The 16,381-nt window shown below is 48.5% G+C and overlaps 1 protein-coding gene across 1 annotated transcript; it reads left to right on the plus strand.

Moving 5' to 3' along the window:
- The first annotated feature begins 10,892 nt into the window (after positions 1–10,892).
- Positions 10,893–15,517, plus strand: CDK5R2 (cyclin dependent kinase 5 regulatory subunit 2). The gene has a single exon (XM_085650060.1). The coding sequence runs from the start codon at positions 11,117–11,119 to the stop codon at positions 12,128–12,130; it is 1,014 nt and encodes a 337-aa protein (XP_085506186.1). The 5' UTR covers positions 10,893–11,116; the 3' UTR covers positions 12,131–15,517.
- The last annotated feature ends 864 nt before the right edge of the window (positions 15,518–16,381 follow it).

Raw genomic sequence — 16,381 nt, forward strand, 5'->3', positions numbered from 1 at the left:
TACCTGTGTTCTGTTGTGCATTAGCACTAAAGCAACATGTGTCCCATCATGTGCTCAAAACACATGTGGTAGTGGAGGCAAATCATGGTAATCTCCCTTCACATTGGCAAAATCCTGATTGTGTGTAATGTGTATGTAGCTATTTATGTGTCTAATCATTGTAGGACATACCTCTTGTGGCACACCACTGGAACTTGGTTGTGACATTCCAACAGACACTGGAACAGTGGATTGAAATGATTCTGCGGCCACAAAATGGAGTCCAGCCATGTTTCTGTCTGTTGGTATTATTGATGTGGGATTCTTTATGTGAGCCAGAAGATCTGGCTCCAGCTCATGACATGAATCAATGATAACTTTGCCTATTCAATCTTTTTGTTTCGGATATATTCCCTTCTTCCATGTTGGCAAGGTCTGGAACAGGTAATGGGAAAACTGGCACTGAGTATTAGTATCTTGTACGGATTGTTCTGTCAGTGAAATTAAATATTGACAGACAATAATTGGTCAAATGGAATAAACATAGTAGTGGATGACTGAATGTTATGACATTTTGGGGAGTCATGTTTGGGAACCTAAAATAAACATTACCTACTTGCAAATCTTCTGTGTTTACAAAATCTTTTGATTTTCGCCATTGTCAACTTACGATGGAATAAAACAAATGTGATGAAATTAAAGAGGGTGAACATAACATAAGCAAAGCAAAAAGTGAAGAAGTCAGGCATGGTGAATGAAACTACAGTTGGAGAGCCAGAATTGTTTGAAGTCCAATGTCCAAAAATACTACTGGCATCAGAAAGGCACATGTGTTCAGAAATAGTTCACAGACTGAATGGTAGGCATACACTGGAGGAAATAAGTTTTGAGGTTTCTTGCTAGAGGTGGCAGCGGTCTTGCCATCCTCGCCTCCTTGTGACCTCTGTGGACGTCCACTGTTGTGGGGAGGTCCATAGTTGCAGAGGCTAGGGGGGCTGCAGGTGGTTCCTACGGTGGCAGGGCCCTCCTCCTTGTGGCTGTGGCCGATGGAAATGGCTCAAATGTTGTAAGACAACAGGAAGGGGTAGATGGTGGTTGGAAAGCCCTGCACACATGGGCATACATGTCCTGCAACACCCCAATCAGGGAACCCTTATTTGAGTTATGGGCCTCCATCTGCTAGTTGTGCTCTCTCTGAAGCTGCTATATCTCCCGTAGCTCAGTGAGTACCTGTCCCATCATATCTTGGGACTGATGGTAGGCTCATAAGACTTGTGTGATGGTGGTCTGGGTATCAGTGATGCACCAAAAACACTTTCCCACGACCGCCCAACCCCAGTACCCTGTGGCCTTGCCCCAGCAATCCCTATCCAACTGGTTCCTGGGTGAGCTGAAGCTGGTGGTGGTGTCATCTCAACATCACCCAGGACGGGAAGGCTTGCTGCTGGGCTGGAGTGGAGGTTTCTTTAGTGACTAGTACCTTCCCACTTTCTCGCCAGTTTGACCTATTGAGAAATAAAGAGCATTCCCATTAGTAAAAATGTGTATTGTACATTCAAATCTTTTGAGACAAACAGTGTAGATTCCTAGAAGACAAAATAGGTAGAGATTATTGAGATTATAGCTTCCAGTGGTATTGCGCATATTACCCAAAGTTTCATCAACTTCAAACAGTAAATCTTCAAATCAGTTGGTAATTCAATGTCCTAAAATGTTGATGAAGTGATTAGGGAGTATACCTCACATCGTCCAACTATTCAGCCCAGCAAAGTGGAGAAGTGAAATGTATAATTGACAAGGACTAGCTGACTGCAAAACAGACATTGTTTACACTTTACAATGTGTTGAAATCTGTTAGGAAAGAGAATGAACAACATGACGTAGCAATATACTTTTGTAAAACAGAAACCGTGCATCATGGTAGTTGTAATCATTTCAAAGACAACTTCACAACACTTGTTAAATGGTTAATGGAATATACCTGAGGAAAATATTATGTAGAAGTGGGCCAGACACTTACATTTCGACACACATATGGGTAATTTGTTGATCTAACACTTACAGGCACCATGCCATCATGTGACATGTAATGGAGATTTACACATGTAACCTTAGATACAACACAATACATTCAGACCGAAAATCTAATATATCTGCTACTGATACTTTGAGATGTGTATGTTAGGGAAATATGAGCAGGACACATTGGAAACAGCTTAGTTGAGAACAAACAGGACATTGAGGTTTATTGAGACTTTGCAATGTGTAACTTTACCAGACTCCACTCCAGCACATATTCCTGTCAAGCCTTCAGTATGTAGGATCTGCAAGACCTTCTCTACCAGGGCATGAATGGTTTTAGGGACCTGGGAGACCCACCACCAGTCCTGCTGGCCCCCATGTGGCGGTTGGAGGACAGGGAACGCAAACTCCCCTGCAGGTCGTTCCACCTCTTCCTAATTTCACCCTGTGTGTGCAGGTTGTTAGCTACTTCATCCCCCTGTCGACAATTCTGGACCACATTTGCCTTTTCTTGGATGGGGGTATATTTTGGACTTGGGCTCCGAACAATTATGGTTATATTCTTAGAATTTCATCCACCATGACTGACAATTCTCCCTTAGTAAACATGGAGTTTTGAGGTCTGGCATTGTGCAAAAAATAAGAATCAATTAAATAGTTGACCATAAGGTACTAAATGAAAGGGGATAATGGGACCGGTGTCACGGAGAATGGGAAAAACCATCACTTGACCAGCCCTGGCAATTAAGTTGGACTGGCCTTGGGGATGGGGGGGGGGGGTGCTGGTGGAAAACGCTGTTCTTGCTTTTATTATTTTGTTACAGGGGATCAATATTGCAGCGCTGCTTCAAAACCAGCTCCCAGTAACAAAAAAGTGGCTTCCACCCGTCCAAAACGGCCCCCACACTTCTGGCCCACCGAGAAAACACCCTGTGCCCACTACGGCCAGTCTGGCCTTGGCGGTATACAGCGACAGTGGCAAGAAACACTCTGTTGCCACTGACGGTGAGGCAACCTGCATGCATTTAAATTCAGCGGGAGAAAGACTGTCGACTCGGCAAAGTCCTTGGGACCGCCACCACATCGGGGCGGTGGTAAAACGCCCAAGATCTAAATCAGGCCTATAGTCTGAAAATATTCTTCTCCTTCATTTTCGATAGGTAACTTCTGATGGAGGAGACTGTCAACTTGGACTGGTGCTTAATACACATGAACCATGCATGCATGTCAACAAATGTTGTTATTCATGTCAAGTGTAGTCTTTGTATGTCTCCTGTCTAAACACTGACAGGACCAGGCTCCACCAAGATTATGACTTTTGGTACACTATTGCTTTCTTGATTATGACCCCTCTTCACTTGCGGGACACCTCATTAAAAATTAAGCTTTCAAAGTGCAGATATGTTTGCAACAATGTCAGGTTAATATTTCTAAAACCTATTCAAAGAGCTGATGCAACAAAGCACATGTGCATGTAGACTATGGCCTGCATATTTGCACTGTTTCCACTGTGGTCCTTGAGGTTGTAGATCCCTTCCCATGTTTATTGGGTCCTGCTTTTGGGGCTCGCCTTACCCTTAAAGTGGGCAGTTGTTGCACTACTTGTAGAGAAATGTGTTGTGAGAAATTTTGAGACATTTTATGAATTCAACGGAACACAACATTTTGAAATGTTGTTATTTTCACCAGCGTAATTTAAACTTGATCAGGCCTACTGTTTGGGGAGGGAATTCAAATGCTATTGAGGTGAAAACCTGTAACAGATGGTATAGTAAGCTGGTTCTCTATGTAGTGTACTAAAACGAAGTACACTCTGCAGAGGGTCCAGAGAATCCCCAAACGGTACACAGAGGTAAAAGCAGATAATCCTAATGCTCTTTTGTGGTAGTGTGTGTGAGCAATCAGGCTTACCAGAAGGTAGTGCTAAACATTTGTTGTACTCCACAGAGGCAAGAAATGAGGCACTCACTCAAGAATAAATCTGAGACCAATTTATAAAAATAATATCAATTTTTATAGAATTTTTAATACCAAGACATAGTTCTCAGGTAAGAACTTTTGGAGTTATGATTTTTCAAAGTTAAAAATATATCACTTTTATGCGCATTTACGCACCATAGGAAGCAGAAAATGCATAGAAAATTGGGCAATGCTTTCCCAAAGATCACCTCCTCATTTTAGGTTCATGTCGGGACAAGTTCCAAAGTTCCAACAGAAGAAGTTCAGGAGCATCCCAGTTCTCGGAAACTGGTGCGCAAAAACAAAGGGGGACACTCGAAAACACACTGCACAGGTGGACTTACAGGTAAGTCCTTCAAAGGAAGAGGTCGCAATGGCCTGGCAACCATGGGAGCACAGCAAATTGGTCGATGCCGGGGCCGGGTGCAGAGCGAACAGGTCAGCAGGGCGTGGTGAGTCTTTAGGTCCTTGTAATCAGGAGCAGGTCATTTTGAGAGGTGATCTGGAAATAGCTGGGCATCTCAGGAAGTGGGTCTCGGGTGTCTCGGTGTCTCTCAGGGAGTGCTTGCTTCTGGTGCTTTGGGAGTCAAGAGTGGACTCTTTTTCTAGGTGTTTGCCACTGGGGTCCAGTACCCCGGGTATTAGTATGCCACTGCTCCGGTGTGTCCTGGAGTCTCCAAACTTGGTGGGGACACACATCTGACCCTCTGGAACTCTTGTACCTCTTCTTGCTTTGGTGCTGCGTTGAGGTCGTCGAGAAGCAGCAAGTCGACAAACTGGACTACACAGGACTGGTGCCTGCGGTGTGCAGGGGAGTGATACCTTCACTCCAAGGGAGCTTCTTGGTGATTTCTTGAAAGTTGGAAGTGCCGTGAGGTTCTTGGAGTCCTTATTATACACTATTTGTACATTTCGTAGTGTATCAGAAGAGCATTTCGCTGTTAAGGGCGAGAACCCTCACTCACCCGAGGGTGATATTGTTTCATCATAGGGCTCCCTCCTCACACAAGGACCGCAAGGTATCTTCTGTGGGCTACAACTCCTGAATACACATTGAGGGAGCAGAGGTGTTTTTAATGAGCAGAATGGTAATGTTGAAGAATGAGGGGCAGAGTGCTAAAAAGGAAAATTACAGTGTTGTTAAAACTATCTCCAGGTGGGCAATAAACAATTTCAATCTGGTGCCCCCATCGGATAGCATTAAAAGGTGCATGAGGGCAGGGGGTAACAACTATCCTATATCAGTGGGTCGACATGTTTCAGCCCCTTAATGACTATCTAAAGTTCACAGCATTCATCAGGACCAGAGATAGACTTTCACTCTGCTTTCATAGCTCTCAACAGTACCATGCATGGGGATGGTTTGCAGAACACATCAGCTCTGTAGACATTGATGGGGCCTGACACTTTGAGAATGGAATATGTCTTTGTACATCAGCACCATAGGTGAAAACTGAGGACAAGAATAATTTACCCAGTATATTACTGAGTCGAATGTACGGCTAGTATTTGATTTATTATGAAAGCAGAGTGACAGTCTATCTCTGGTCCTGATGAATGCCCGTGAACTCTTCCTGACGGAAGAGGCACCACCCTAGCTCTGATAGGTTATTTTTCAACCATCTAAAGATGGTGGAATTTCAGTAGAGTGGGTCACATTGCATTCCCTGCCCTAGGGGTGGTGAAGGCTAAGTGGGGTCCCTCCTCCTAATGTAAGTAATTTTTCCGCCTTTCAGAGTGCCAAAAGTGGAGTAGGAAATGGGGTTTGCTTCCCCCAATTTCTGGAGGTTCCTTGGTTGGATTACAAAGGCGGCATCGCCTTTGAAGCTACCTGTCCAGGAAGGCCAGCATGTCCTGGAGGAGGTCTGAAACAACTCTTCCAAGAGCAGGCTTTGTTTCTGTCCTTTGAGAGCGCTGGCTCTCACCCCATGAGGTCACAAACATATCTGGTAGTGGCAGGCTGGTGAGAACTAGTCAGGAAACACACCAGTGCTTGGTAGGTTTTCAGGGGACCCCAAAAACTGTAATTTATCAATAAAGCTGCCACTAGGATCAGTAAGGATTTATTAAGACAAGATGTTTAGTACCAAACATCTTAGAGATCAGTGAAGCCATCATGGGGTTAAGAAACTTGTGTTGACCAGTATCCAGCCCATGTACAGTTTATAGCTTCCCTGTTCACTTACAAAATCGAAGAATGGACAGGACATTCCTGGGGCATATCTGCTCAAGCTTATATGCCCTCACATAGGGTACAGTGCACCCTGCCTTAGGGCTTAAGGCCTTTTGTAGGTATGACTTACATATATCTTATGCAGTGTATGGGTGGCATGGCACATAGGGCTGTGCGCCATGGTGACTATTCGGCACTAAGACATGCAGCCTGCAATGGCAGAGTTCATAGTCTTGGTGAGGGGTCCCTGGGATGGCACAACCAGTGCTGCAGCCCAAGAGGACCCTCTTCAGTACCCATGCCCTAGGTACCAGGGGTACCATTTAGTAGGAACTTTCAGGGGTAGCTGAAGTTGTCACCAAAGAAACAAACGGGCCCCTATGTCATTAGTCCAACCTATTGCGGCTTTTCACACCTTATAACGTAGGTGTACCTTCAACAAGGAGTGACTCTACCTACTCTAATATTCCAATACTATTGACCAGCACAATTGTGTGAATAATTTGACAGGGTGGCCTCAAACACCTCCCAGGTGTCAGACTTCATCCCCCGTTTGCCAAAGAATGGCTAGTGTGCCTGTGATTATAGATTTCAAGCACACATCCAAAATTAAACAACACACTTTTTCCTTGAGCCTGGAATCTTGGAACTACCTTTCCCATGAGTCCCAGCCCGTTGCCAGCTGACGACGTCATCGACCGGGTGCCAAGCATTCGAATTGATGTACCGCACACGGAAGACAGCACCATCGGGAGGGGGACAGGGATACACGATAGGTGATCCAGAGAGGGAGTACCTTGATGAAGTAAGTCACATACGCTATAGGCGCCCCTTTCCACCTGCACAAAAAGCCACGTAATGCTTTCTCCATATTCCTAATGACATGAGATGCATTTAACACAGTTGCTATATTATTACACCGTTTCAGGGTGCGACTACAGGACTCCCTCCCCCTCCATGAGGCACATGATCCAGGTTTACAGGGTAAGAAACTTTATTGACAATTTGAAGGCCTTGGATTTCCAACATGAACAGTGTGGAAATAACAGGGCTTGACAAGAGTACAACACAGACAATATTTTTAGAAGGTGAGCTTGCATGTACACAGGTGAATAATAGTGTGTGTAACATTCACTTTATACCTAATTGGGAGACTACATTTCGGTGTGGAATTAGTATTGCATATAAGTTGATTTTACAAACAAACTCTGGACACTAGTAAAGAAATATTTTGTTAATGTGTATATGTTTATGTTTTGTGTTCACTAAACTGTATATATGTTTATGTTTTTTAAAGAAGATTCCTCCTGACACTGAAGGGCACAGATTGGACCAGGGGTATATCGGGTAGTGTATGCATGTATTCATTACCCATGTTATACGGAAGCACTGTCGGGACATATTGGGTTCAATTCAGTCCTGAAGAAAGCTCGGGCCCCCTATGGGGCCATTACAGGGCTGAAACATGTCGACCTGATCGATTAACAGACCTCAGTATATGACAACGGACAAATAGCACCATAATAGGGCTATCATTGTCCTATGTTTCTTGTTTTTATCATCCTTCGTCCACCAATGAATAACATTTAAAAAATAGAAAACTGGAAGGCAGAAGGGATTTTTATTGGACCTTCTTTTTCCCTTTTTTTTCACCTTAGTTTCAAACTAGTGCTGTAATTATAGCCCTAATATGGGCTCATTTGTCATTAGAGGATTCCTTGGCAAACGGGGGATGGCTGATGATGAAGCCCGACACCTGGGAGGTGTGTGAGTCCATCCTGTCCATTTTTTCACACGATTGTGCTAGTCCATAGTCTTGGCATATTAGAGTCATTCCTCAGTGAAGGCACACCTATGTTGTAAGGTGTAAAAAGCCCCAATAGGTTGGGCTAATAACATAGGTGCCCGTTTGTTTCTTTGGTGAAAGCTGTATTGGATGGAAGAGTGCGAACGACAGTCCCTCGCCCTCTGGGCAAACCCTCTCCTACTTCCTTGGACCCAGTAGTGGTTGGGTCCTATTTGGTAAGTAGCTGAAGTTGTGCCAATTGTGGTACAGTGTTTGGGAGAGAGATCTGGCACTGGGGCCCTGGTTAGCAGGAACCCAGTGCACTTTCAGTTCGGAATCACATCAGGCAAAAGTGGGGGGTAACCGTGCAAAAAAAGGCGCTTTCCTACATCAGGCCTGTCATCAGGGTTTTGCTAACGGTGCTGCCGACTTAGACTCTGCTGTTGATAAGAAAGTAAGCCCTTGCCCCACATCTCTACCAGTTGGAGAATCAGGAGGTCAGCAGGCTGGGTATCAATAATCTTTGGTGCCCGTTAGTGCCGGCCTCCAAATGACCTACAAAACCTGTTGTGATTATTCGTCACCCAGCTCTCATGGCCTCACAGGAGTGTGCCTGACCAGAGGCGGGAGCTAGCTCCCTTCCAGCTTGGAGTGTGGGATCAGCAACTGATGCACCACAGCACTCCTTACATGAAGCCATGTCCGCCCCTTTCCACCATGTGTCTGAGCAGCCAAGCTGTGTCATGCCAGGCGTGTTTTTTTTTTCAATTTAATTTCATTCAGGTGCCTGAAGTCGTGTTTTTCCCAGAGTGCGTGGGACAGTGTCCCACCTCTGCTATGCACTTTTCTGAACCCCTCAATCATTATTGAACCATTGCTATGCATACTCTCTAGCAAGGCTCAGGCCAACATACATCGTTTGCAGCGACGGTCTCCATGCAATACACACCTATGCCAACTCTGGAGCCTCTGCAGTGCCAAAGGTCTATACATTCCTTCCATAATCTGCCTCCAGTCACTAATATTTCCATGGATCCCAGTGCCTTCTGCAATCCGCCTCTGTTCGCCCCCAGCCTTCGCCTCCATCTTCACCCCATAAATCTCCGAGCCCAGAGAGTCCAAAGCCCCGTGCACCGCCGCCCCACACAATCTCCCAGCTCTGTACTGCACCTCTTTGTTTTACATAGCAGCTCTAATCGACAACGGCCATAATCACCCATAGCCTGGTATATTAGGCAGCACTATAGACAACATATTTAACATTATATATAACACATGACCATTTGCACTATACAGAGGAGGGGACTACTTAGCCTATAGGCATATCCAGCCTCTCGGTCCACTCGCTGTCAGGGTGTCTCACTCCTGTGCAACATCCTCACCTGCTCAAGAGGTCAAGGGGACTCCACCCTTCTTACAAAAGCCCTTTCCTTCCAAGCAAATGCTCATCTCACTTTATATCAAAGTGCTGTCTCCCAAAACATGATTCAACTCTATCACAGGGACTCCTTAAGGCATTGGCATGGTGGCCCCTATCTCTCAAGGGCCCGCCAGGCGGTGAACGTTCTCTTACACGTCTGTTCGGTTCTATTTTCTATCTAAACCTCTCTCACTGTCTCTGCCTACCTTTACCTCTGTGTGTCTCTATCCAGTTCCATTCATAGGTTTATTGGGCCCCCAGGCAAGAAATACAGCAGAAAGTTTAAGACATGGGTACTCGTAAGGTCTGTGGTGTGACCCAGGGCCACACAAATGTCAGCAGGGTAGGGAGTGGGAGGGGGTATGAGGATGTGTAGAATGGATGTAGGGTAGGCAAAGCATGTACAACTAATGGCTGAATTGCACAATGTGAAACCAGAAAACCTGCAATAAATCCTGGCTTTCCCCTTGACCAAAAAGTGTGATCTTAGGCACTTGTTTTTTTACATTGCCTCCCTTCTCTTCATTTTCACATATAAAATAACCTCAAAACACATGAGTTCAGGATGTGTGCTGTACAAAACCTTCTCTTGTATTTGATTAATGAAGTATAAAGCTGCCCATGTATAATAGAACCCCAGGACACCAGAGGGTGCACATGACAACTGACTCACTATTGGCATTGTTGGAAGGATGGGTGGAAGCATGAGTGTTTCTAAATTTAGGTTTTACAACTATCACTCAATGCAGTGCTATGATCTAATGTACTAAGGTGAAACCCTTTTGTGTGTTAAGAAAATACACTGGCTTGGAAGTTTTGAAGAGACCTTATCATATTTTTCCACGCTTGTTGCTAGATGAGTTTAGAACTGAGGGTGGTCCTAAAGTGAGTGGCGCAGCAACACATTAGTTACACCCTTTCTTTAACTTCAGATAAACTGTAAATAAACGTGAGCCTGTTTATGTACCATCTTTCCTAATGTTAGTGCCCAGACAGGTAAACAGCTGGCCAGTGTTGACCACGGGGGCTCATTTAAAGGTCAGGAGGGCTACGTGCCCCTCCCACCCCCGGCCATACTTCTTTGAGTATTGATAGTTTAAGATATCAATACTGTTTGGCATACAGACCCCCATTAGCTCCAACCTCCAACCACTGCAGTGCCTATGAGCTCCACAGGTCGAGTGGCATGCCCAGAGTACTTTACACCCCATTGCCCTATTGCACTGTACATCACACACTGAAAACAAGACAGACACCTCGCCCTTAGCCACCGTGTGACCACGCATGCATTTCTCCGGGTCAAGCCCACCACCGTCGTGTACAGCTCAAGAACTCTAGGCCTGCATATTCCGTTCCAAGCCGAGTGCCTGGTCCTTACGCCCCACCCACTTCCTCCCATCACGCTCTGCTGTAGGCTCCATCAGATGCCAGTAAAGTAGGATGAGCCAGGGCTTTTGAAGCTCTTCGGGGGCGGGCCGTGCGCGTCCCTCTGGCTGTCAGTCTCCGCAGCTCCTGCCTTCCTATTGGTCGAGGCGCCCGCTACGCTTCACGGGCGGGCCCGGCACGCCGCCCGCTCCTGCCGCAGAATCAGTGCGCAGCCGGCAGCCGCAGCGGGAGCAGCTCTGCAGCGCTCGAGGGGCGGTGGCGCCTGTGGCTCCTCTGCTGCATGGACCCGCGCCTGTGAGCGGTCCCAGACCAACAGCCTTTACCTCCATCTTCACCCCACACATCTCCGAGACCAACGCCCCGTGCACAGCCGCCCGAACCCCCGTGCGCCATGGGCACCGTGCTATCCCTCTCGCCTGCCTCCAAGGGCGGGGGCTCGTTGGACGAGAAGAAGTCAGACGGCGGAGGGGGCTACACCGCCATCCCCAACAGCAAGAACGGCAAGCCAGACAAGAGCTTGAAGCGCCCCTCGGTGCTGATATCCGCCCTGACTTGGAAGCGCCTGGTGGCCGCCTCCGCCAAGAAGAAAAGCGCCAAAAAGGTCAACCCCAACCCACTAGGACGCTCAAACGGTGGCCCACCTGACACCAACAACAACAGCGACTCGGTGGCGCAGCGCAACCACGAGAACCTGCGCAAGTCCCAGGCGACGGACCAGGAGAATGCGCTGAACGGCCTCCAGGGGGGCAAGCGCCTCTCCCCGCGCATCGGGGGCGGCCAGAATGGGGGGAAGCACCCTGGGATCCTGGACGTCGGTGCGAAGCAGAACGGTTCCTCCGGGGTGGTGGCCCCGCTGTCCCCGCGGCGGGTGGTGGTGCAGGCCTCGACCGGAGAGCTGCTGCGGTGCCTGGGCGAGTTCGTCTGCCGTCGCTGCTACCGACTGAAGGAGCTGACTCCGGGCGAGCTGATCGCCTGGTTCCGCGGCGTGGACCGCTCGCTGCTGCTCCAGGGCTGGCAGGACCAGGGCTTCATCACCCCGGCCAACCTGGTCTTTGTCTACCTGCTCTGCCGCGAGGCCCTGTCTGGCGACGAACTGGGCACGCCTGCCGAGCTGCGAGCGGCCTTCCTGACCTGCCTCTACCTGGCCTACTCCTACATGGGCAACGAGATCTCCTACCCGCTCAAGCCCTTCCTGGTGCAGGGCGAGGGTGGTGGCGGCGGGCGCGAGGGCTTCTGGGAGCGCTGCCTGCGCATCATCCAGGTCATGAGTGGGCCCATGCTCCGCATCAACGCAGACCCGCATTACTTCACGCAGGTCTTCCAGGACCTCAAGGGTGAGGGGGAGAAGCAGAGAGAGAACCAGAGCCGGGGGGAGAACCGCTGGACCATCAGCCTGGACCGCTAGATAAAGGAGAGGACACGTGGGGGGTGGGGTGGGAGGGCACTGCACTATCTACACAGAGACCACTTGGGGAGGAGGGTCGGGGAAAGCGTCTTGGTCCATCCATCAACAGGCAGCTGGCACTAGGATGGGACGATGAAGAGCCTGCGGGAAACGCATCTTTGGGAATGTTGGGGCGCGAGGCCAGCAGTCCATGACTCTGGGGGCCTGTGAGAGGTGGAGGAACCCCCTGGATAGCTGGGTCTTCTGACCAGAGGGTTGCACCTGGGGTGAGCTCCATGGCTGGGGCTCTTGCGGAGGATGCTGTTGTGTGTGTCTTGATAATCAGAGAAGGGTAGAGTTTGACTCCCCAGTCCCTCACATTTCTTCAACACGTATACACACACACACTCCGTTTTATCATGGCTGCCTCAACTGAACCCATGCTAAGAGATTGGTTTGATTTATTGAGAAAGGAATGAATCTGTGTAAATGTGCCTCACACGGGCCCTAGTGAGGTAGGCAAACGCAGAACACCTGGACTGGAGAGTTGACACCATGATCCAAATGCACCCACCTCAAGAATGCACCCACCTCATGAGCTGGCAGAATGGGCCCAGCCTGGCATCAGACAGACAGCTGAAGTGTGCACCTAACATTTCATCAACAAGAACATGCTGGCCTGAAGGGTTTATGGTTCTGCCTGTAAAATGGAGCCTCTGGGGTGCCTGTCAACTCTGCCCCCCCCTTACATGAAGGAGCTGGCTGTGCTGGGGGTTGAGTGGTGCATTGCCCATGAGACAATCGGGGTTGCACAGACCTCCATATATTGCTAACATAACTCGTTACGTCGGGCCTTAGCTCTGTTGTCTAAGCGATGATGAAGATCTGGCCCCTTCCAGGCATGACCTTATCTAGGTAGAACTTGGATGTGAATATCGATCAAAGCCTCTGATATGTCAAGAGCAGTCCTTCTAAGACCAGAGCCAGTGCAAGGGTTGTTGAGGCTAAGCAAAGGGGTATTCTCTCTTTGCCGCATCATCGTGGAGTTAACCTTGGTCATTGCAGGGTCAGTCCTATGCCCCCCTGTTGAATATGTCCTAGGCATCAGGTTAGTTTTGCTTTGCTCTAGATGTCGCCCTATCAAGGAATGGCTTGTCTACACCTGACCGCAGAAGAATGATGGATTGTGGGTGAAAATAGAAAGAGAACTGCATTGTGACTGTGACATTTGCAATCTCCCGCTTTCCTAAATATTTGTTAATTGCTTGAAAGTTTCCTAAATGTATGTTCATAGCTTGAAAGTTTTGGGTGGACATCTGAAGCAGAAACCATATTCTCAGTGGAGCCCCCACCAGCCTCTTGTTGGAGGAGGGCTTTGTCACGGTGAAGGTGTTATTAGCTCTTTTGGTGCCCGTCTATCGCCACCTTTTGCGTGTTTGAGGGGGTCATTGCCAGAAGAGGAGGTCAGTCTCCATGAAGCTGGCGGGAAATTGTTGAATGCTAGCGCCTGTTCCCGACCAGAATAACCAACCCTCTGTGTTAGCATGAAATGCACTAAATTTATTAGGAATAGGCAAGAGAGATTGGGTTGATGGTTGGACATTTCTATTAATGAATTTGTTGATCCCTGTATCTTCTCGGAGATTAATTTCCTTCTCCAGACCTAACATGGGATTACCTCACATAAAGGATGTTGGAGATGGTGAATGGTTATGCTGACCCATTCTTCGTGGTCCCACTTGTTGAAGCAATATTACCACTGTCTTGAAAGAATAACATCCTAAAAATGTGTCGTGAGCATTAGCACGGGTGAAGTAGCCCCCTGGAGCTGATCCAGGTGGGTTTGGGTGGGATGACCATCTGCAGGCAGTATTCTTCTGGGGCTCTGAGCTTGTTATGTAAATCTAAGGACAGCCCTACTTAGAGCTTCAGGGTGGTTGGTCTTCTGCCCGTGGTGGTTGGTCTCCTCCAGGTGTTGGCCTTCCCTGGGTGGTGATTGGTCTCCACCAGGTGTTGGCCTTCCCTGGGTGGTGGTTGGTCTTCTTTGGGTGGTGGTTGGTCTCCTCCAGGTGGTGGCCTTCCCTGGGTGGTGATTGGTCTCCTCCAGGTGTTGGCCTTCCCTGGGTGGTGGTTGGTCTTCTTTGGGTGGTGGTTGGTCTCCTCCAGGTGGTGGCCTTCCCTGGGTGGTGGTTGGTCTTCTCCAGATGTTGGCACACCATCGTTTGAGGCAGCTCTGCACATCTGCTGATACACAATGGTGAATCCATCTTTCAGCTGTCCTTTATCAACAATGAATCCTCTGTGAGGGGCTTTTGTAGGGGTCGCTGATGAAAGCACTGCATTGCAGATTCTCTGCTGCATTCCCCTCTCCCAGAGATGGCGCGTCCCGCCGGGGGCCACGTGGAGGGTAGAGTCAACCAGGGTCCACAGAGGTCTGATGTATGGAACCCGTATTGGAAGAGTTGATGGGGCGAGGATTTGGTGCAGTCCACATTGATTGGGTAAAAGCACCCCTTTGGGGTAAACGTTGGTGCTCATTTCAATATTTGAAACCACCCTAATGTCTCCTTTGAAGCAGAGCGGCGCAGCCAGGTGCTTACTACCCAGACACGTTTAAAACCCCGTGTCTGTGCAAGCATCGAGTCAGTGGGTAAAATCATGTAGGGTGTCCCCTACTCCGCAGCAGCCCAGCTAGTGCCTGGGCGTCGGGGCGTCAGTTTAGCTTTCCCGCCCTAGGAAGAAAGGGTGTGCTTTTTACTGTATTTCCGTACGAGGAGGCCCAAGGCGATGTTGGTGATAGCGTTTCTGTGCCTCTCAATCACGGCGCTCTAGGCGCTTTCCGTATTTTTGAAGAGATTGCATGCCGGTGTCCGTTGTTGCTGTTGATAGATTCCTCTGTGGATTGTTCCTGGGAGGAGGGCGGGGGGCAGTGGGTCGGCGATGTGTGCAGACGCCCCTAAACGAACAAAAGCTTTGAATAGTTAGGACATATTTTTATGTTCGAGAGCGAGAGATTTCAAGCATTTCTATCTTGTGTATAGACAGTAATTTATATTTTCGCTTATTTCTTCCTTGCTTGACAAGTCACCGGGCGGGGGCGGGGTGGAGGAGGAGGGGGATTGCTGGTCCCTCGGTTGCTTGGGATTAGACCGAGCGGCTCTGCTCTCCAAGGTGCTGACTGGCCTTTACTGCAGAAACATTGCACACTTCTTTCCTCAAAAAAAGCAAAAACCTCATAGTACTCTCTGAATGTAATATTTTAGAACACACGCTCACGGAAAAAAAAATCAATCATGTTTGACAATGGAGCTTTCAACGTGCCAATGTTGTTCAAATGTACAAACAAAAATGCCCAGTTTTATATTGTATATTTAAAAAGAGATATAAACTATTCATGAGACGCGACAAGGGAGCGGTGTGTTTTTGCTGCGCGGGGTGATGGGGGGTGCGAGGGATGCAGCAGCTCTGTTGCAAGGGCGCGAGGCCAGGAGGATGATGGCATCTCTGCAGAGCGATTGGTGTCGAAAACGGAAAGGTGCTGGAGGTGCGGGCAGGGAGGGGGCGTGCCCCAGCCCGCCTCTACCCTGGCCGTCCTTGAGCACTCATCACTAAATGGCTGGTTTGGCAGCGGCCCGCGCTCGCTAATGGAGCGCAGCACCGAGCACTGATTGGAAATGCGCTTCTCGTTGGCTCCAGCGGTTGCAGAGCGGGTGTTTACGCGTCCTTTGCCGCACCAGTCACGTAGCTGTTTGGCATCCGGGTGTCACACGCTTCTCCTTTGTGTACCTGGGGCGCAACCTCTTTTAATGAGATGGTTGTGTACGGGGTACATTATTCTGTGGCCATGGAGTGTCACCGAGCACTGGTTGCTGTACGAGGGAAGCATTTTCAAAATGGCGCCTCGTTGCACTAGCGCCGGCGGTGTACGACTTTGTTTTCCTAAGCAGGGTATATAACATTTTTTTTATTTTGTCTGCAGCAGCGTTTTTCAGCGTGTATTGAATAGCGAAGATTTTGGCATAAATTGCGGTTTGCATGGGTTCGTTTTGATATGCATCCATGTGGTAGAGAGGTGAGCGGTATCACCCGAGGGGCTGTCATCTCACGACAGGGAACGATGTCACATGAAGGACACCTATAATGTCATGTAAGAGAGAGAGATGCCACTAAAGGTGGAGGTGAAAATAAAATAAAGTGAATGAGGTCAGGTGAGGGGGAGTGAGGCCACAGGAAGTATCGTGAAACGCAGAGTAAGTTACAGCACACGAGCGG

This window comes from Triturus cristatus, chromosome 3_2 (assembly GCF_964204655.1).
Source record: "Triturus cristatus chromosome 3_2, aTriCri1.1, whole genome shotgun sequence".
NCBI classification, from domain to species: domain Eukaryota; kingdom Metazoa; phylum Chordata; class Amphibia; order Caudata; family Salamandridae; genus Triturus; species Triturus cristatus.

What these genes read in the sequence shown, in the direction of transcription:
- CDK5R2 (XM_085650060.1), top strand. Translation starts at nt 11,117, where the DNA reads ATGGGCACCGTGCTATCCCTCTCGCCTGCCTCCAAGGGCGGGGGCTCG.